The sequence below is a fragment of the Pezoporus flaviventris genome, unplaced genomic scaffold (assembly GCF_033815535.1).
Source record: "Pezoporus flaviventris isolate CSIRO_AGI_PZ_B2104156 unplaced genomic scaffold, CSIRO_AGI_Pfla_v1 ptg000107l, whole genome shotgun sequence".
Taxonomy (NCBI): Eukaryota; Metazoa; Chordata; class Aves; order Psittaciformes; family Psittacidae; genus Pezoporus; species Pezoporus flaviventris.
The window spans coordinates 2058894-2079086 of NW_026892655.1; the positions used below are offsets into that span (position 1 = coordinate 2058894).

The window sequence follows — 20193 nt, forward strand, 5'->3', positions numbered from 1 at the left end:
CTCGGCACCGGCGTCGCGGCACTGACCCCGGTACCGGCACCGAGGGACTGACCCCGGGAGAAGCACAGGCACCGCAGGACTGACCCCAGTACCGGCACCGGTGTCGGGGGACTGACCCCGGTACCTGCACCGGCATCACGGGACTGATCCCGGTACCGTCACCAGCACCGCGGCACCGACCCCGGGAGAGGCACCGGCACCAGCACCACGGGACTGACCCTAGCACCGCCCTGAGCCCAGGACCAGGACTCGGTACCGCCATGGCCCCATCGAGGTTGTCCCCGGTACCGGCCCTCACCCGCCAGCTTCCCCTCCACCACAGCCCTGGCACCCACCCAGTATCAGCCCCTCCCACCCCATCGCACCCTATGCCAGGCCTGTGCAGGTTCACAGGAGCATCCTGGAGCACCCCACGGGAAGCCCCATGATGCCAGGCAGAGATTTATTGCCCGGGGGCAGTGTGGGGGTGCTGGGGACAGGTAGGAAGGGGGGTCCCGGGGTACCCCATTAGTCCTGGGCACCCCCTAACTCCTCAGCCTTGCTGGGCGCCAGCTCCTGCGTGTCCTCAGCAGGCGGCCGTGTTCTCTTGAAGAAACCCATCTGGAAGAGGGACATGGTGACAGCCACGGTGTCACCCCAGGGACCCCAGTGTCACACCCGGGGAACCCCACATCATCACCTCAGGGGACACCCAGTGTCACCCTCGGGGACCCCAGCCTCACACCCAGGATCCCTCCAGCACCATTGGGTCCCCACTGCCATGGAGGGGTGTCACCAGAGTCGGCAGCGTCCCTGCTGCCCACTCACCTTCCACATGAGGAGAATGAGGAGGGTGAGGAGCAGGAGCCCGGCAAGGACCCCCAGCACCACCCATGACACCGGCACCGTCCCCTCACCGCCAGGGCTGGTGCGCATCACCTTGGTGACAGCCTGCAAAGGGACAGGGGGTGACACCGCTGACACCTCCACCGGGCCCTGTGTCCCCTGTGCCTGTGCCAGCCCTACCATGGCCTCCCCGGAGGGCAGGATACGGGGCTGGACTCGGTAGGGCATGGCTAAGGTGTTGAACCAAGCCTGTGACTGGACGAGGAACTGCTTCAGAAGGTGCTCCCGCTGGGGACAGACATGGGACACATGGGGGACACATGGGGACACACTGGGACACGGCACAGGGGTGATAGCACCCATCAACCCTGCACCCAGCATCCCCTGGGCTGCTCTCATCAGGTCCCCGGGGACCACGGTGCAGGAGGGGACGTGGTGGGGACACCCCAGGACACAGTGCCTCCCCAGTCCCCTGCTGCAGACAATACCTGCTGCAGAGTGTCCATCCAGAGCAGCGCATGGATGCTCACCAGCGCCCGCTGGTCTTTGGCCAGGCCAGGCACCCAGCAGGTGATGTCCACACACGTGGCATTGCCGCAGTCCTATGGGACACAGCGGGTGTCACCCTGACCCCCACCCCAGAGTCACCCACCCCCAGCACCCATCCTGGGCTGCAGCCCCCCGGCAGTGCCCGCTCACCACCAGGATGGGCTTTTCCAGCCCCTCTCCCGGCGGCTGCTCCAGGTCCCGGCGCTCCCTCCGGTGTGAGCCATTCCGGGGTGCTGCGCCCGTGGGATGGGGGATCTCCAGCTGGAAGGAGATAAAGGGAACACGGACACCCCCCCCACACCTTGACACCCACCCAGCCCCCAGTGGGAGACACTGGTCCCCACCCCGGGGCCATCCTACCTGCTCAGCATTGAGGCCGGGGGGGCTGGTGCAGTTCATGCCCCCCTCAGTGCCCAGCTCCAGCAGGTACAGCAGGATGCGGCCCCCCAGCCGGATGGGGATGGCGAGGTGCAGGGTGACCCCACTGACGGTGCTGGGACCTTTGTTGTGGAGCTGTGGAGGACCGTGAGGTGGCACCGGGGAGGGGGCAGGTCCCAGGGGCCCATGGGTGCAGCACCTACCTGGTAGACGTGCTCCACCTTGATGCCATGGTCCTCGAGCCGCCGGCTGCCCTCGGCCCAGCGCCAGCTCACGGGCAGCACCGTGGTGGCCGGTAGGGAGTTGCTGGCAGAGGAAGGGGGTCAGTGTCCTTCTGTGTCACCCCCAGCCTCCCATGTCCCCCTCAACCCTCACCCTCGCAGCTCCATCTCTGCCTGTGCCTCCACAGGCACCATCACTGTCACCGATGTGTTGGTGGTGCTGGGGCTGTTCTTGCTGCAGGGATACAGTGGGGTGAGGGATGGAGCTTAGCTTGGGGACACGCTGAGGCCACCAAGTCCTGAGTGGCCAGGTCCCAGCAGTGGGCAGAGGAGAGGAGGACAAGGGGACAGGGGTACGGGGCACCATCATAGTGTCACCTCCGCAGCTGCAGCTGGAAGGTGATGGCATCCCCCATGTCCTCCAGCCCGGACACGCTCAGCTCCATGTCCACAGTTATCTGCAGGCAGCCGGGTGGTGTGTTGATGACCCAGCACCACCAGTTATGCCCAGCCCATGGGCTGAGTGATGGTCCGGGGGGGAGGGGGGGGTGACCCCACAGCCCCTTACCTGGGCACCTGCTTTCATGGGGTTGCCCAACTCACAGAGCACCATGTGGGTCCCGTTCTCCTTCCTGAGGTTGCAGCTCAGTTTCTCCTGCCCCTGTGGGGTGGGCACATGGAGAAGTGACACTCACAGACTCCTTGCCATGCACCAACCAGCCTGGGGATATGCACGGTCCAGGGTGCCCACCCTCAGTACCCATCACCACCAGGCACCCGCAAGAAGGGTGGTGGCCACCCATGGCAGGGTGTGAGCCCCCATCCCGGGCCCCTCCTGGCACCCACCGGGATGCTGCTCCGGGCAGCCTGATAGTGGGTGCCGGGGGGCAGCAGCACCCGCAGCTCAGCCTCAAAGGCGCCTTCGCCCCTGTTGCTGGTGTTGGCGCGAAGCAGCAGCATGGCCTCGGCCCCGATGAGCAGGCGCCGGCTGGGCCTAGGGGGGACACAGGGCTGCACACCCCGGGGCGATGCTGCACCCTCCCACCCACCCCAGCGCTCACGTCTCCGCGGCCAGAAGGAGGTCAGGGACGCAGAGGTTGTCCTCGCCACAGTCCTCCAGGATGATATGGGTCTGGGGAGGGGACAGGTGGGCAAGTGGGGGTCGTGGGATGGGGAGTCACTGGGGACTGACAAGGGAACTGGGACCGTGCTGGGGATAGCAGAGGATACTGGGGGACACCTCAAGGGAGGAACAGGGACGGGAGGGATTGGGAATGGTGAAGGGTAGAGAGGGGACAAGCTGGGGGGAATGTGTGTGACTGGGGATAGTGAGGAGTACAAAGGGGACATCCTGAGAGGGCCTGGGGACAGGGGAGGACACTGAATGGTACCCCAAAGAGGGAGCAGGGACTGAGGGGACATCCCAGGGAGGGCCTGGGGGCAGCAGGGTGAGCACGGAAGGCTGTGTCCCAGGGAGTGGTTGTCGACAGTGGGGGGGCCATGGGGACAACCCACAGAAGCACTGGGGACAGTGGGGAGGTCAGGGGCTGTGTCCCAGCCAGGGGCTGGGGACAGGGTGGGGGCTGGAGCATGGGGACGTGGCTCAGCTGTGTCCCCCCTACCTGCGCCTGCACCAGGGTGTCCCCATAGAGCACCAGCCCCGGGGCCCCCTCGGGCAGCGCCAGGCTCAGGCTCAGCACCACCGGGCTCAGCTTGTCCTTGAAGTCGGCCTCGTCCTGAGGGCACCCATGGGCACCCCAGTGAGCACCCAACGCACCCTGCCCCGGGACCCCCACCTGGTCAGGCTGGGGACACCACTGCCCACATCCCTGTCCCAACCCTGTCCCATCCCTGTCCCCATCTTGCCTGGGGATGCTCCTGTTTCCATCCCTGCTCCAATCTCAGCTGGAGCCGCCGCTGTCCCCATCCCTGACCCTTGTGCTGGGGATGTCCAATCACACACACCCCCCCCCGCCAGCCCCCGCCGTCCCCGTACCCGCAGGTACGCGGTGAGGTTGCGGCACACGGGGGGTGCTCCCGTGTCCAGCTCCAGCTCCTCGTGCCAGGACGCCTGGTGACCCCGCAGCAGCAGCACCCTCCGGGACAGCCGGGGCTTCAGCCGGTCCAGCTGCAGCTCGGCCTCGAGGCCTGGCACAGCGGGCAGAGGGGACCATGGCACCGGTGACACCCGAGCTGTGCCCCTTGTCCCCCCCGCTGGCGCCGGCACTCACGGATGTGCTGCGGGATGCTCTGGCCCGTCACGCTGACACAGAGCACCACGGGGAAGCTGCGAGGGGACAGCACCCAGGGCTGCTCAGGGACCTGCCCCGGGGCAATGTCCCCACAGCGGCCGTGTCCCCACCGCGGTGTCCCCAGGGCTCGGCTCACCAGCTGACACCGGTGCCGAAACCGGGCAGGACACACGCCAGGACCTCGGGGTTCAGCCCATCAGGGACGCTCAGCTGGGTCCGGGCCACCACCACGGGCTGTCCCCTGGGACACAGGGACAGAGCTGAGGTGCTGGGGACCGGGGCAGCGTTCCCTTTGGGCTGTGCCAGCACCGGAGCCGGCGCCACGGGCACTCACCGGTACACGGCCACTTGAGCTGCGCCGTAAGCGCCCACCAGCAGATCTGTGGGGACGAGCGGGGGTCGGTGAAGGGGCAGATGGCAGCGGGGGGCACTGGGGGACACGGCGCTGGGGACGTACCTGAGTAGCCGTTGCCATCGAGGTCGGTGGCCCCGCGCAGGGCGAAGCCGAAGGCGGCCGGGCCGGGGAAGGGGCTGTCGAGGCGCTGGGTGGGCAGCGGCTCCAACCCCTCGCTCTGCCCGCGGAAGATGAAGACCTGCCCGCTGCCACCGTCACCCCCGAAGGGGGCACCCACGGCCACGTCTGCAGACACAGCGGCCATGAGCGCCCCCGGCTGCCGCAGCTCCTACCTCTGTTCCCCCACTGCTTTAGACCGGGCACCGCGGGGGTCCCCTCGCAGCGCCCCCATCCCAGCCCCGTGCCGGGTGTCGTTACCGCCGAAGCCGTCCTTGTCCTGGTCTCCGAGGCTGGCGATGGCGGCGGCGAAGCGGCCGTAGGGGTGGGTGCCCGTCAGGGTCTGGGGGGACTGGGAGAGGGGCCGCTGCAGCCCCCCCAGGTACAGGTAGAGGCGCCCCAGCTCGCTGCGCTGTCCGTCGGGGCGCCGGGCCATGAACAGGGGGGCACCCACCAGCACGTCATCCTGCCTGCACCCAGTGCAAGGGTGAGGGGAGGGGGCCTCGGTTTGTGGTCTGGTGGCACCCAGGGGGTGCGAGGCAGGGGCAGCACCCATGGGTGCCCCTATGGAGGGGGGGGGGCAGTCCCAGCTCTCACCCATCCCCATTGATGTCGGCCACGGCCACTGTGTGCCCGAAGTACGATGCCACCTAGAAAGGGTCTGGGTGAGGCGAGGCACTGGGTGGGGGGTGGGGGCTCTCCACAGGCACTGCAGAGTGTGCTGGGTGATGGGAGGGGGGAATTCGGGTGCTGCGGGTACTAGGGTACCACAGGGTGCCTGGGCAGGGTGGCAGTGGGCAGCAGGGAGCCATGGGGTGCTGGTAGGGAGCAGCGATGCAAGACTGGGGGTCACTGGGGACAGGGTGCTGGGGGTGTCTGAGCTGTGGGGTGGGTGCAGGGTGTTTGGTACCTGCTCGCTGGTGATGCCCCGCAGCTGGCGCAGGGTCACTCCCACACTGAAGATCTCCACCTGCCCAGAGCAGTGTCAGGCCCTGGCCCCATTACAGGGGGGCACGTGGCGTGAATGGAACCATAGAAGCACAGAGTGGGTTGGAAGGGACCTGAAAGCTCCTCCAGTTCCAACCCCTGCCACGGGCAGGGACACCTTGCACTGGAGCAGCTTTCTCCAAGCCCCCAGTGTTCAAGCCTGGCCTTGAACACTGCTAGGGATGGGGCATTTACCACTTCCTTGGGCATGGCCTTGGTGGTGTCCCCCTCACTGGGCACCCACACCTGGCCCCACTCACCTCACCCCTCGTGTTGCTCTTGTTGGGGACCCCCACCACGTACTCTGCAGGGACAAGAGCTCTGAGTGCCCCATGGCACTGGGGTGAGCACAGGGACACCCCTGGTACTGGGGTGAGGTTGCCCAGGGCCCATTTGTTCACCCCCCAAGCACTACCTTTGGTTTTGGGATTGCCATCGAACTCGCCCACAGCCACAGAGTACCCTGCAGGGAGACGGGCACCGGTGACCCCCTGTGCCCCAGTTCTGGGGCTATGGGGCTGTCCCATGCTCACTGCTCACCCCGATACCCATCCTCGTAGTCAAAGGACACCGGCTCCTCTGTGGGGCGTCCTGGTTGCTCCAGCCACAGCAGGGACTTGCCGTGGAAGCGGGTGAGGATGGCATCGATTCCCACTGAGTACAGGAGCCCTGCGGGACATGGACATGGGGTGGCACCAGTGCTGATGGGGCACCTGCTGGCACTGGCCCTGGGCTCCCAGTGCTGCTGTGGATGGCACCTATTGGGGTGCCCCGTCCTGGGTGCCCTGATCTTGCTGTGCCCACCCAAAGGCAGGACTCACCCATGAAGTAGTACCCGCCGGGGGCACCCAGAACCAGTGTCCCATCCTGCAGGAGGAGCTGGTGTCAGCAGCTACACTGGAGCACCCCACTGCATCACCTCCTGCAGCATCTTTCCCCCCACCCAGCATCCCCAACCCAGTATCCCCATCTCAACACCCCCATCCCAACATTCCCAACCCAGCATTCCCATCCCAGCATCCCAACCCAGGTACCATCCCAGCCTCACCCTCTGTGTCCCCATGAGCATCCCTTGATCATCCCCAGGGTCACCCCGAGACCCTCAGCACCCATCTCACCCGGGTGACGGCTGCGCTGAAGCCGATCTCGCAGTACCGCTTGTCATAGGCTGTGGGCACCGGGCAGGGTCAGACCGACCACCGGCGGGGGGTACCCACCGCCCGCACCCCCGGCCCCACGCACCGTAGTTGCTGTCCCGGTAGGCGCCGGCCATGAGGTGGTCGCGGCAGGGCGAGTACCAGGCGAGGCGCAGCGGGCCGGGAGCACTCACGAAGCAGGCGCCGGTCGGGGTGCGGAACGCCTCGTGCTGCCCGTCCAGCGCGTTCCAGTGCTGCAGCGGGGCGCAGGCCTGGCCGAGGGACGGCGATGCGCTGGGTGCCCGCCCTGCCGCCGGCACCCGCCGCCCGCCGCGGTACCCACCACGAGCCTGCCCTGCCAGCTGGTGACGGACGCGCCCAGCCACTGGTGCGATTTGTAGGTGCGCAGCTCCAGGGTGCCCTGCGCCTCGCTCTCGTCTCCTGCGGGAGCAGGGAGCGGGAGCGTGCCGGGTGCTGGTGACCCCCCGAGGCCCCGTCACCCCGCGGCCCCCACTCACCCGTGGTGTCGATGGGGACGGGGTCGCAGGGGGTCCCGCTGGGGGGCCAGGGGCAGAGGAAAACGGCGCCGGGCTGCGCCACGCCGGGCTGGGAGGTGTTGGCGCGGGGGGCCCCCACCGCCACGCTGGAACTGCGGGGGGCAGCAGGCGGGTGTCGTTGGGGGTCGGGAGCTGTGCCCGGCCGCAGCACCCCGGGCTCCCCCCTACCTGCCCCGGGCCGTGTGGAAATCCAGGGAGAAGCCGAAATAGCTGCCGGGGGGTCCCTTGTACGTGGCGGGGAGGTCCTGCAGGAGGCTGAGGGCAGGGGCCGAGCGCAGCGCCCCGAGGAGCAGCAGGGCCCGCAGCAGCGCGGCAGCACCCGCGGCAGCGCCCATCGCCTCCCGAAGTGAGGCCCCAGCCCCAGCCCCGGCGCGGCCAGGCCCGGCCCTGCCTTATCGGGGGGGATGCAGCCGGGCACGGGACAGCGGGGACAGGAAGGGGAACCCCCGCACACGGAACCACACGGGGAGGGGTGGGGGGGACACGGCGACGGTGGAAGCAGCACAAAACCGCACTCAGCACCCGCTGAGCCCCCCCGCCCGCGCTGTGGGACCCGTATCTCGGGGTGCAGGCCCGGCCGGAGGAAATGCGGTGGGAGGGGGGAGTGCTACGGGGTGGAGGGGCCCCATCCACTGTCCCCAAGGTCCCCTCCGCAGCAGAGAGCAGTGAGGGGCTCCCACCTGCAGCAGCACCAGCACTGGGCATCGCCACCAAACTGCCCCGGGCAGGGGCACCCCGAAACCCCACCAGGGGAGAAGAGCGGGGCCGGGCAGCCCAGGGGCTCTGGGAAAGGGGCAGGCAAGGGCATGAGTGCCAAGGCTGGAGACAGCCATAGCCAGACCAGCAAGAGGGCTCCTTGTCCTGGATGCAGGGAAAGGTGCCCAGAGACCAAGTCGGGCCTGGGCAGCGCTGGAGCGAGGCCAGAAGAGGGCACGGAGCTGCTGCGAGGGCTGGAGCAGCTCTGCTCTGGAGCCAGGCTGAGAGAGCTGGGCTGGGGCAGCCTGGAGAAGAGAAGGCTCCTGAAGGGGAGACCTGAGAGCAGCTCCAGTGCCTGAAGGGGCTCCAGGAAACCTGGAGAGGGGCTTGGGACAAGGGATGTAGGGACAGGCCAAGGGGAATGGCTTTAACCTGCCAGAGGGGAGGCTGAGATGAGCTCTTAGGCAGAAGCTCTTCCCTGTGAGGGTGCTGAGGCGCTGGCACAGGGTGCCCAGAGAAGCTGTGGCTGCCCCATCCCTGGCAGTGCTCAAGGCCAGGTTGGACACAGGGGCTTGGAGCAAGCTGCTCCAGTGGAAGGGGTCCCTGCCTGTGGCAGGGGCTGGAGCTGGAGGTGCTTTAAGGTCCCTTCCAGCAGAAACCAGGCTGGGATTCTGTGCCTCTTGCCTGGTTCCAGGCTCATCAGGCAGGTTGGTTGTGCCACTCGCTGTGCTGAGGGCTCCTGCCCAAACACCACCCTTTAACCCCCCCAAATGACACAAATTAAAAGTACATTTTCTCTGCATCCAGCTCAGCGGCTGCCGAGCAAAGAATCCCAGTTCAGAGTCGTTTTACTTGATGAACCAAGCATCCAATGCTGTTATTTTAGGAAGAAGCCCTGGGCTCCATCCCCATCAACTGCAGCAGCTCCTATTCATGTCATGCAACAACCACACACATTTTTCCATAAATCACTGGTTTATTAGAAAGGTTTTTTCCCCTCATTTTACAGCATATATATATATATATATATATAATCTTATGTGACAAAGTTAAATACAGTCTGTTTATGCCTGGTAAGTAATGACAGGTTAATTATTTTTAGCACTATTCTGGAAGTCAACCCCCCCCTCCGGGCTGCAGCGTGAAGAGTGCCAGAATGTGGATGTGGGATCTAGAAGCTAAGGAAGCCCAGCATTGAGACACTAATACTGAATCTCTTAATTATTTACAGAGAAATTGAGTCCCTTTTAGTGACTGCTGGGGTTCAGACCTGCCCAAACACAACATTTCCCATTCCAAGAGTGAAGAAGCTCCAGAGGTTTTGATCCTTTCAGTCTCTGCCCACCCAGGAGGATGGGGAAGGGGATACCTTGCTGCCAGCTCCCAAACCAACCCCAGAAGGTGCCCTCAAACCGGTCTGATCCAAGGACCTGAATCCCAGAAGCCCAGTGCGATGGGAGAGCTTGTGGCTGGAAGAGCCTCCCTGTGGTATCAGCTGGAAGAACTGAGCAATCCCTTAGGGAACATCAGGGTTAGTCCTAAACCACCTCTCCCTGCGGGAGGATGGGTTCAAAGGCTCTTCCCTCACCAGAAGGCTGCTGGCAGCTGCAGTCACCCACTTGAGTCCAGGGGGGAAGAAGCAGAGACAAACCCGGGTGTTTTACACTCTGCCCCTCCCAAGGGTGCCTCCGGGGTCCAATTCCTACAGCAGGGACATGGAGCTGCTCCTGCTCCCAGCCTTTGTGTTATGCTGTAAAATGCTAAAGGAAGATTCAATTAATTTTTTGAGTTTTTTTTTTACATTTTATGGTACATAAAAACTTCAAAAATATGTGAGCTCGATAAACTATACATGCTGAAGTTGTCCTGCAGCTAGCTGCAACTCCAAAGTGGAACCTTTCCAAGTGTCTTATTTCACCTACAGCAAACCTATTTACACAAAAGCCACCAGAACGAAGTACCACTAAAAGAACTGGCTGTAAAAAATATTATTGCAATATACTACAAATGTAACCTTTTTATAGGAGCTACAAAAAGCAGCATCTTTGTTTACAGAGTTCAGTGCAATTCTTTACATTGAAAAAAAAAAATCCTATAAATTAATAAGGAAACCATCAGTATTACAGACGAAAGAGGAATTCACTTCACACACCCCAGCCACTCTCCCCAAGCCTCAGTATTGCTTTAATTCCCAAAGGGATTTTTCTCCTCTCTCCCAACACCACAGGAGCTGGAAGTCAGTGAGATGTTTTCCCTCCTCTCAGGAGAAGAGTGGTCAAACCCCAGACTGGAATCACCACCCCAGAGCCTCTCTGTAGCCCAGGACATGAGGCTCCGGGTACACGTGTAGCTCCTTTCTTCCTCTTTACAGTAAGATCTTAATTTCACCTTTGCTGCTCACCCCAAGGACAAATCCCCCCGAAATCAGCAGCCAGGAACCTCCTGTGATGCCTGAAGACTGGTGCTGGCCCAGCCGAAACCAGTGTGGCCCTGCCCTTCTCTTCACCCCCTCATCAGCATCCACAGCCACCAGTTCCTCAGTGTTTTCTCACCCATTCCAAGCTGGATTCAATCATGCTGACTGTTTCAATTAGATGACCTCATTAAAAGGGTTCTTAGAGACCTATAAGCGTGTACGGGATCTCCTTCATGATGTACAAGGTGGCAGAAGGGAGATGGTCAAGAGTGAGAATTAGGGAAAAGAAAAAAAATACAGTCTTTCCAAGAATCTTGCTGGTCTACATGTGAAATGATTCTCCTAAGAGAGTGCTGCTACGTGCACAGAGGTGTTGGGGACATGAGACTGTCCCTGGTAGTGGATATACACAACGCTTACGACTGACCCACCGCCTGCTGCTCCCCAGCCCTCGAGCCTCTGGCTTCTTTGGCTGCTAAAGAGTGAAAAGAAATTCTCAGGCTTCACCTGCCAGCTGGATCAACTCCAAACCCCTTCCCAAAATGCACAAGATTCTCCTTCCTCCGAGGTTACTTAATTTTGTCCTTCATGTGCCATGACTGGGTGGATGCTGCAAGTCCTGTCCTGAGAAGATGGGGTGCAGCAGAGGGTGAAGGTGTAAGGCTGTGGCAGCTGCAGCCGCAGCGGGTCTTGGAGCAAGCAGGGTTGGATAAAGAGCATGAGGAACGGGATGGAAGGTGAAGGGGCCGGGATGAATGGCTGACGCCGGAATGATGTGGATGGGATGGCTGGCTAGAAACGTAGCAGGGTGCCCTGGAATAATGGAGTGGGTCAAGTGGGATAAGGAAATAGGTGTCAAGTGGGGCTGGGGTATGTGGTGAACCTGAGCAAGGGGTTGGGGATGGGGGTGTGGGTGGATGCCGATGGCGGCGGCGGCAGCGGCAGCGTGGTGCTGCAGGATGGCATGCTGCACCGTGGTGATGGATGTGGCTGAGGCTGCCGGCGGCTGCTGGATGTGGATGGGCTGCAGGGCAGGCGCTGCTGGAGCCAGGGCTGCTGAGGCTGGGAAGGCCTTGACCTGCTTTGCCATGAGCTGCTGCTGGATGTGCTGCTGTGCAGCTTGCTGCAGCTTACTGTACTTCTCCATCTCCTCAGGTGTAAAAGTGATGGGCTGGCTCTCAAGTGGTGCTAGAGAGGAATCTTCTTCCCGGTCCCCTTCGATGCTTGGCTCGCCACCCTGAGGCACATAGCCAGGAAAGTGCTCGACATCTGGAACTAAGGACATCATACTGGTTTCCGCTGGGACTGGCTGGCTGCCCCCATCCATAGGTTCTAGCCCATTGCCATCGCCCGGCTCTGGGAGGAAGCTGTGCGGCATAACCAGATCTCCAGACCTGAAGCACTCAGGGAGCGCCGGTGCCTCGAGGGGAATGGACTGCATTTCCACAGCAGGTTCGTCCCGTTTCTGCTCATCCAGAGGCTTGTCCTGAATCACCATCACCACTTCTTCCAGGAGAGACTGGCCACCCAACTGAGCCTCCTCAATGCCCTGGGAAACCTCCTCAACATCCGACAGCTCTTGCTCCTCACCTCTCTCCAGCCCAGACTCCTCGTACCGCTTGGTATTTGGCTTCCGAACGGTTGGCAGTTTCCCAATTAAGGGAAGAACCGGTTTGTTGCCCAAGGAAGGAGGAAGTTTGGGGCCAAAGTAGCCCTGGGGAGGATCCTTGAGCTTTATTCCCACCTTGTTCGTCCCTGGGAGCATCTCATCAGGGACGCAGGGCTTCTTCTCAACCTTCTTTGACTGAATCTTCTCCAGGAGCAGCTTTGCAGTGACAGAGTTTCTCTCCTCGGGGCTGCCGTCCCCTTCCGAGGCTCTGCCTGTGCCAGAGCTGCTGCTGTTTTGGGAGAGTGAGCCAGATCCTTTCAGATCCTCTCCTTTGCCATCCTCTTTCTTCAGCAAGGATCCTTCACCTCGGCCTGTACGGAAATAGTGTGGAGATTGCGAGCGGTAGATTTTGGACCTGATGAAGTCTCTTCTCCCAGGTCTCCTCTCCTCGGGGCTCTCGTGGCCTCGAGAGCCCTTCCGTGACAGGGACCTCTGGGAGTGGCTCCTGGCGCTGCGGCTGCGGTCCCTGCTGTAGCTGCGGCTCCGTTTCCAGCTGCGCTCCGTTGCGCTGCGGCTTCTCCTCTTGCTCCGGCTGCGGCTGCAGCTGCTGCTGCGTGTCCTGCCACGGCTCCTCGTTCGTGACCTGCCTCGAGGGTGCGTTGTGCTCCTGCTCCGGCTCCTCGACCTGCTCCGGCTTGAGCTGTAGTCGTCGTCTGAGGAGGAGTACTTGTACCGCTTGGATCTGTGACTTGAGCTGTTGTAGTCAGAGTCATCCTCTGAGTCATTGGACCGCTTTGAGTGGCACCTCGACCGGTCACTGTAATCGCTGTAGCTGTCGTCCGAGTAGCTCCGCCGGTGGCTGTAGCGGCTGTGGTCTGAGGAGGCGTCGGAGCTGGAGGAGTAGGACCCGCAGGAGGAGCGCCTGCGCTCTGAGCGGGAGCGGCTCCGGGACCGCTCGCTGCCGGAGTCATCGTCATCGCTGTAGTGCGAGGGGGACTTCTGCCGGCAGCACTTCCCGAGGGAGCCCTCCTCGCTGTCGTAGTCCCCGCTGCTCTGCCGGCTCCTGCGGGTGGCCCTGCCTGGAGCAGGACCTGAACACCGCCGCCTTGGAGCAGGGAACTGCGGCAGGTCAGCCCTGCGCTTCCTGCTGCAGTGCTCCAGACAGGAGTTATCTCCATCCTCTTTCTTACTGCTACTTCCCTCCTCTGCAGACAGAGACTTCCTCTGGGACTCCTGGGAGCACCGCTTTCTCCTTGGGCAGTGCCCGCGCTCCTTGGGCAGTTCTGTTTTCAGGGCCCGTTCCGATTCAGTTGAAAGACAGGACTTGCCTTTCTTGTGCCGGTGTCTTCTCCGTTTCTTGGGTTTCTCTTCCCCCACGTCAGTTTTCCGGCCCTTCTCAGCAGCCTCCTCCTTGTGTTTCCGTCTATGTTTGCTGGACTTTTTGTGCTTCTTTTTCTTTTTGTGTTTATGGGACCTGCCAGATTTGCTCTTCCCCATTATGCTTTTACCACCCTCTTCTCCCTCTCCCTTACTAACAGTCGCCAAGCTGGACTCCTGCTTGTTCTGGGAGCCACAGTGGGACAGAGATTTGGTTTCCATTTTCAGAGCAGAACTGTTGGCTACGCTTTCTGCCTCCTTGGCTTTGCTCATCTCACCAGGTTCTGTGTTCTGACCACTTTCCTTACAAAGTCCCCCCGGCTCCTTGGGTTTCTCTGCTCCTTTGCCTTTACCATCTTTATTGCGAGAGAGCTTGAAATCAAAATACAGGGGGTTACAACTGTATGAAACCGATGGTTCTGCTTTGGTAAATATGAGAAGCTCTGAAGGCCACTGGAGGGTCGTGCTCTCATCTTTACTTAGAACAGGGAAAAAAGGTCCTGTGGGATGCTTTGGTCCTCCAGAGACATTCTTACAGCCTGAGGCAGGCTGTGGGGATTCTTTAGCAGTGTCTAGCTCAGGGAGGTCACTCTCTGGCAGATGTTTGCTCTCCTGCACACTCGCATTTTCCAGGACTTCTCTTAGCTCAGTTTTGCTCTGCTGAGCTGTGCTTTCAGTAGTGCTCTGCTCCTTCTGCTGCCCTGTGCTCTCAGCAGCCTTCTCTGTGTGCTTGCTGGGTTTGGGTTTTGGAGAACCACCCTTTTTCACTTCATGGGTGGCTTTTTTGTTCACATTTTCAGCTTCCATTTGCTCGGTAGACTTCATGAAAAGCAGGAATTGAAAGTTAGGCTTCACTTTACAATGGGCTGGGGGAATATAGTGGTAGTATTCTGGTTCAATTGCCATTGGTCCATCTTCTCGTCTCATCTTTTTTAGTTTTGACAAAGTAGTGGCTAGAGACCCGCTGTCTTTGTCATGTTGGTCATCTTCCTCTGCCTTGCCATCAGAGTTATTTGTGCCTTCACCCTCACCAGATTTCTGCAGGCTCCCTGCCTCTGAGGACCCTTTCTCATCAGCTTTTGCTCCATCTGCAGCATTCGATTCTTCCACATGGTCCTTGAAAACAGAAGCTATGGTCTCAAGCTTTACTGGAGTCTTCTTTGCAAAGGAAAAAGACACACCTATCTTCTGCAGGGGAGTTCCCAAAGTACTCTTGATGCCAAAGCTGATTGCTTGCGCTCCCTGGATGGGCATTTGGCTTGGTGTAACAGTGCCAGCAACTTGTCCAGTGTTTAAGAAACCTCTGTCCATACTCATCTCTGTAGCTTGGCCAGAAGTTGACTGGATGAAAGAGCTGCTGTTGGCTGCAGAATCATCACCATCATCTCCCCCTTCCTCATCCACAGCCACTGTGGTGGTTCTGAACATGGGTCCACTTCCAGGAGCACTGTATGAACAAGTTAAAACAGAGGAAACAGCTGACTGCCATTTGTATATCCCTGCAGATGGATTCATGTCTCATTTAAGCCTTCTACACAAAGCTGTGGCTGCCCCATCCCTGGCAGTGTTCAAGCCCCGGTTGGACAGAGGGGCTTGGAGCAACCTGCTCTAGTGGAAGGTGTCCCTGCCCCTGGCAGGGGTTGGAAATGGAAGAGCTTTAAGGTCCCTTCAACCCAAACCAGTCTGGGATTCTAGGATTTCATGTACTCTGGTATCCAAAACTACACATTAAAATAGCATCACACAGCCATTTGTTAATAAAAATAACTAACTGAAGAAAACATACTGCTGGATAAAGGCATTTGGGGATGCTCTGGACTATGGCTTCAGGGAATTCACTCACACCAAAAACACAGCACGGGGTGTGGCTTGCCCTCCACACTTGTGTGTGATTACAGGAACCAGAATGGCAGCACAGCCCAGGGCTGCAGCCCCAGGCAGGGCTCACACACAGATGCCCTGAGGGTGCTCAGGATCACCCCACTCACCATTCAGGCTGCCTCCTCTGCTCAGCCAGCTCATGAAGGCGCCGCAGGGCCTTCTCCTGCTTCCTTTCATCTTTACGTGATCTGGAAGAGACATTGCGAGCGAACTCCCTCTGCTTGAGATCTTTCAACCTCTGAGGCAAAAGAAAGCAGGAACGGATTAGATCGAAGTGGGCTTGGGGTAAAGTGTCCAAAAGCAGCTCTGCTGTCACACTGGAAGTCCACTGTCAAGCCCCTCCCCAGGAACATTTATTGAGCTAGGATGGAGCAACAGCATCATAGCTCAACAAACCACATGGAGCACATTGCCATCCTCCCAGTAGCTAAATGAAAAGACAACTGTTGATCACTTTCCGTTATTTCAAGTCTGTGTATCTGCATATCCAATCAACACTACTGGTTTTCTTTAGCATGTACAATAAAGCTGATTTCAAAGCAACAAGCAAATTCTGGAAGGAAAAGGGGAAAATAAAGGAATGGTTTTGCTGCTCTTGCAGGGTGCAGATGTACTTGACAAACAGCACATGATGGAAGTCTGAATAGCATGGACAGAGAGGGATTAGCTGGTGCAAGAGTTACCCAAGTATTCCATCTTCCAAAAGCAATGTACAAATTACATTGGAGAAGGTGCCAAAAATCCCATGCAGATGATTCCAGTAAGCAAAAAAACAATCCAACATACACCACAAACAGTTACTTGCTTTCCTGACAGTAGTTCCGAGATGGGCTCTCAAGAAACAAAATGCTCTAAAATGCTCTTTTGGGTTCGGATACTTGAGAGAGCAGAACCACCAGATGCCCAGGAATTCTGGCATAGGAGGAAGTCAATCAAGCCCAAGGGATTCCAAATATCATAATGTTAAGAGGAAATCTAGAGATCCAGTTCTAATAGAAATGGAACATCCAAGACTATAGGAAATGTTTGAAAGCCTTGTCTCAAAGCACTAGGAAAGAGGCTGCTGTTTCTCCTCTGCATACATGGCAAAATTCATAAGGTTTTTTTAGAGCACTGTGCAGAAGTTCAAGTGACAGAAAGCAGCAAGGAAAGACCTTTCCCATCCAAACAGATTTACTTTTCTTTTTTGGTGCACTATATGAAACCCTTCCAAAAGGCCCAATTCCAGAACGGATCATGGACCCAGCTTCTGAGGAAGTTTCATGTTTTCAAGCACTTCATGGAAGGCCTGAAAGACTAAAGGGATCAAAGCAGTAGTCACTTGAGAAAGCTTCTTGTACAAGATGTACAAATCTCTGGTGATTTGTAAATACACCTGTGACTGCCTCTTGGATGGAGCAAAGTCAGCACAGAATGGTTTGTGTTGGAAGGAACCTTAAAGCTCACCCAGTTCCAACCGCCAGCCCAGGCAGGGACAACTTCCACTAGACCAAATTGCTCCCAGCCGCATCCAAGTCAGGCTGGACCACACAGAAACAGTGGATCTGAAAACTAACCCAAAGCTCAAATGAGAGGCATTAAGTTGTCCCAATGTAAAGAGAACATTGCTTTGTGAAAAAGGGGGAAGATTTGACAAGACAGGATTTTCTTACCTAATGGTATTTACTAAATATGGTTGAGCGTTGCCGAATTCAGAGGGGAAGACACATAGAAAAAGCTACAGCTATAGACACTTGCAGAAAGAAACTCACTCTTGTGATCTGGCCTCCAAAATTAGAAGGGTTTGCTTTCAATACATCAGCTGAAAACATCACATCACAAAGAAGAAAAGAAAGTAAAAATGTAACAAGAGTGAAAGAGAGGAAAAAAAACAACAAGCAAGGGTTAGGGCCCAGGCTGCCGCTGGGGTGTGAGCTACTCTACAGAGCAGGAATGAGCCAGTGAAGCTACAGGACGGAGCTCAGGGAGTCTGGAGCAAGAGCGGGGGCACACATACACATACACGCTCAGACACAGCAATGATCCCACCTGGAACAACAGAGCTACTTTCACCAGGACAAGTAAAGGGCTCCAGGGTTTTGTGGTGTATGTTCAGTGGTGAATAGTGATTTTTTTTCCGAGAGGGAGGAAAAAAAAAAAAAAGACAAAAAAGAAGTGGGCTAAGCAATGCTATCAGCTTTTTCATGCTGATTCAAAGAGCAGCTCTAAATGCTCCAGGAAGTTAAAGTTACCAACAGCTGACAGAACTACTGCACTGGGGTTTGATGCCAAATCTCTCAACCACTCATCCCTTTGGAAAACACATGGCCTGGCTATTTACCACAGAGCGAACTGTGACCTTTTCCTTTGGAGAGGAAGGTGCAGTGGTGCACTGGGAAACCCAACCCCAGCCATGGCCATAAATATCTCCCAGGAAAGCAAACAGGCTCCAAGCCTGTTGGTAATACTGTAGCTGCCCATGATGCCTTCATTACAACAGACAGTTTTAATGGAAACAGAATTAAATGCCCATTTCCTTAGATGCTGATCTTTGTGTGTCTCTGCTCCACAGACCTCCTACTCTCTCCATTTATCAACTAGAAGTGATGCAGCAAATCACTATCCTGGTGCGTTGTGACTCCAGCACAGGCGATACAGTAACACCCGGCCACACCAGTACCGGAGCCCTTCTGGGTGACAGACCATCAACCCTGCTTTCAAGGTTGCCGAGAGTTTACTACTCCCCAGACGAGGGAGAAGCTGGTCTGATTTTGGGAAGCTGACTTTGCAAAGGACTAAGATCTCAAGGCTGAGTTTCTTTTTGATGTACACCAGAAGGAAGAAGGGTCTTGTTGGGGAGAGAAAAGCTCCACAACTGCACTGGCCATCCCCCTGGGAATGTAAAATCATAGAATCCCAGAACGGTTTGGGTTGAAGGGACCGTAAACCTCATCCAGTTCCAACTCCCTGCCACAGACCAACACTGAACTTATAGCCAGAACTTTCCAAGATACCCTGTCAGTGACTGTCACCTCACTCACTGTTTCAAGTGCATCACTGAGTCCAGTCATTTACCCATGCAGAGAACAACGGATAACCAGGTAAGCACAGCTTTGCCCACCCTATGCCCCAAACCTAACTGGGGTGAAGCAATTAAAAGCCTGAAGTACAATGTCACAGCAATAAAAGCGGCATGTGGAAGCACTGAAATATTTTTTGCTCTACTCCAGGGCTCAGCCTTCCCACAAAGCTATTTCAAGTGAATCGATATTTAAGCTTGGCTTGCACTAAAGAAATTTCCATCTAATCCTTAGGCAAAGGTTCATGATTGAAATCCTCCAAAATCTCTGAATTACTTTTTGGACCACACCACATGTATGGGTGCTCCTCCTCCTACACCCCACCCCACCCCCCCCCCAGCAAAGACACTTAGCCAAGGATTTCATGTAGCCACTGTATCGTCCTCAGAGGGCTTCTCACTAACTCAGGAACAGGAGCCCTGGGAACCCATCTCAGGGTGAAAGCAGCCTTTTCAGGTCTTCCCACAGTGCTCAGCAAAGCCATCATTTCTGCAAGAGGATTAAAGCCACCAGCCTGTAGTAAATTAAACACACAGCCCTGGTGTTACTAGAGGACTTCCACATTAGGAAGCTTTTTTCTTCATAGGCAGTGTGTTTTCTGAGGAAGCAGCAACACACTTCCAAACTGTAGGATGAGAGTGACCATGAAGCCAAGAAATCCTATTCTGCTGGGTTATTATTTCAGCTTGAAGGGCCACATCAGTGCCCACAAACAAGGACACAGATCACCAGCACTTCAACAGGCTGCCCAAATTCTTGCCTGCTAGCAGCAGTACTTCAGTGCCTGAAGCCTTTCTTCAGCTTGGAATTGTGTTTCCAATTAATAGCTGCCACCCACCTCAGCTTGGTAACAAAGAATAGTATTTAAAGTTTTCAGCCTTGTTTCTAACAAAATTACTCAGAAGTCTCCAAATTTCCATGGGAATGCAAACTGAGCTCCTCAAGAACAGGTTTTCTGTAAGATCTGCAGCTACCTCAGTGCTCCAGCACAAAGGGGTCCTTGATCATCTCTCGGTCACCACATAGCTTAGGAGTGGCCAAACTGGCAAACGCCACCATCATCTTATGATTCCCTTCAAACTGACCTCAATGAGCTGCACTCAGGCATCACTGAAAAGCTCCAGAGACAACCCATCAAGGACATGTGAAAGGGGTGAAATGAAAAGGGAACAATGAGGATCCAGGAGCTGTTGTAACAGGGAACCTCTCAGCACATGCTGTGGCAACCGTGCCGGAGGTTTTACTGGTGGGATGGTGTGGAGGGAAGACCTGCCCGGTACCCAGCTGGAGTGCATGGCTTTCCAGGTTCTGATAAAGGGATTTCCTATGCCTAAGCTGACAAAGCCATGCAGTTTCACTGAACTGAGGCCCACTCAAAAGGCATTCTTTGCCTAAAACTGCAGAACAGAAGGTGTTATTCTCAGAATAAAGCCCTCTGCTACACTGCTTTGCTAGACCTGCAGATCCTAGACTTCCATGAGAAACCTTCGTTCAGGAGAGCAGGACAGACTTTATGGGATCCATGTACCATGAGATTTCAGAGTTGGTTTGAGGCAGGAGACAGCTTGTGGAACAGCACAAGGGTGTCAGAGCCTGCTCCTCCCCTGCTATTGCTGCTGAGTCTCTCTGCCAATCCCTATTAAAGGATAATGCACTTTCCATTACATGCCAGCACATCTCTGCCTTCCTGAACTTTTGACATGTGCTTGATTCTCTGCCACAAAAGCTTATAGGGGCAA

The 20193-nt window shown here is 57.4% G+C and overlaps 2 protein-coding genes across 10 annotated transcripts in view; both read right to left on the reverse strand.

Annotated features, from left to right (window-relative positions):
• Positions 1 to 425: 425 nt before the first annotated feature.
• ITGA2B (integrin subunit alpha 2b) lies at positions 426 to 7794 on the reverse strand. 3 transcript variants are annotated; one of them, XM_061477487.1, is made up of 30 exons: positions 7585 to 7794; positions 7378 to 7508; positions 7203 to 7300; positions 6966 to 7131; positions 6842 to 6891; positions 6545 to 6590; positions 6264 to 6392; positions 6139 to 6186; positions 5984 to 6027; positions 5647 to 5706; positions 5334 to 5386; positions 4998 to 5206; positions 4683 to 4865; positions 4560 to 4605; positions 4362 to 4466; positions 4205 to 4260; positions 3970 to 4121; positions 3596 to 3709; positions 3035 to 3105; positions 2820 to 2967; positions 2542 to 2634; positions 2352 to 2431; positions 2128 to 2208; positions 1956 to 2058; positions 1735 to 1887; positions 1525 to 1635; positions 1314 to 1427; positions 1006 to 1113; positions 808 to 930; positions 426 to 600 (listed from the first exon to the last, which is right to left on the reverse strand). In XM_061477487.1, exons 1-30 carry the CDS (start codon positions 7749 to 7751, stop codon positions 508 to 510), a joined length of 3135 nt encoding a protein of 1044 aa, XP_061333471.1. In that variant the 5' UTR covers positions 7752 to 7794; the 3' UTR covers positions 426 to 507. The 3 variants fall into 3 exon arrangements, with proteins under 3 accessions (XP_061333471.1, XP_061333470.1, XP_061333469.1); XM_061477486.1 differs by having other exon boundaries at positions 1006 to 1080; positions 1525 to 1887; XM_061477485.1 differs by having other exon boundaries at positions 1525 to 1887.
• Positions 7795 to 9067: 1273 nt separating this feature from the next.
• The window catches only part of GPATCH8 (G-patch domain containing 8), a 51047-nt gene continuing 39921 nt past the window's right edge, over positions 9068 to 20193 (reverse strand). For all 7 annotated transcript variants that reach the window (XM_061477519.1, XM_061477521.1, XM_061477526.1 and 4 more), the window contains 2 exons: positions 15503 to 15633; positions 9068 to 14961 (listed from right to left, as the gene is read on the reverse strand). In XM_061477519.1, the coding sequence (XP_061333503.1) occupies positions 11115 to 14961; positions 15503 to 15633 (3978 nt within the window). In that variant the 3' untranslated portion in view covers positions 9068 to 11114. The remainder of the gene's footprint in view (positions 14962 to 15502; positions 15634 to 20193) is intronic.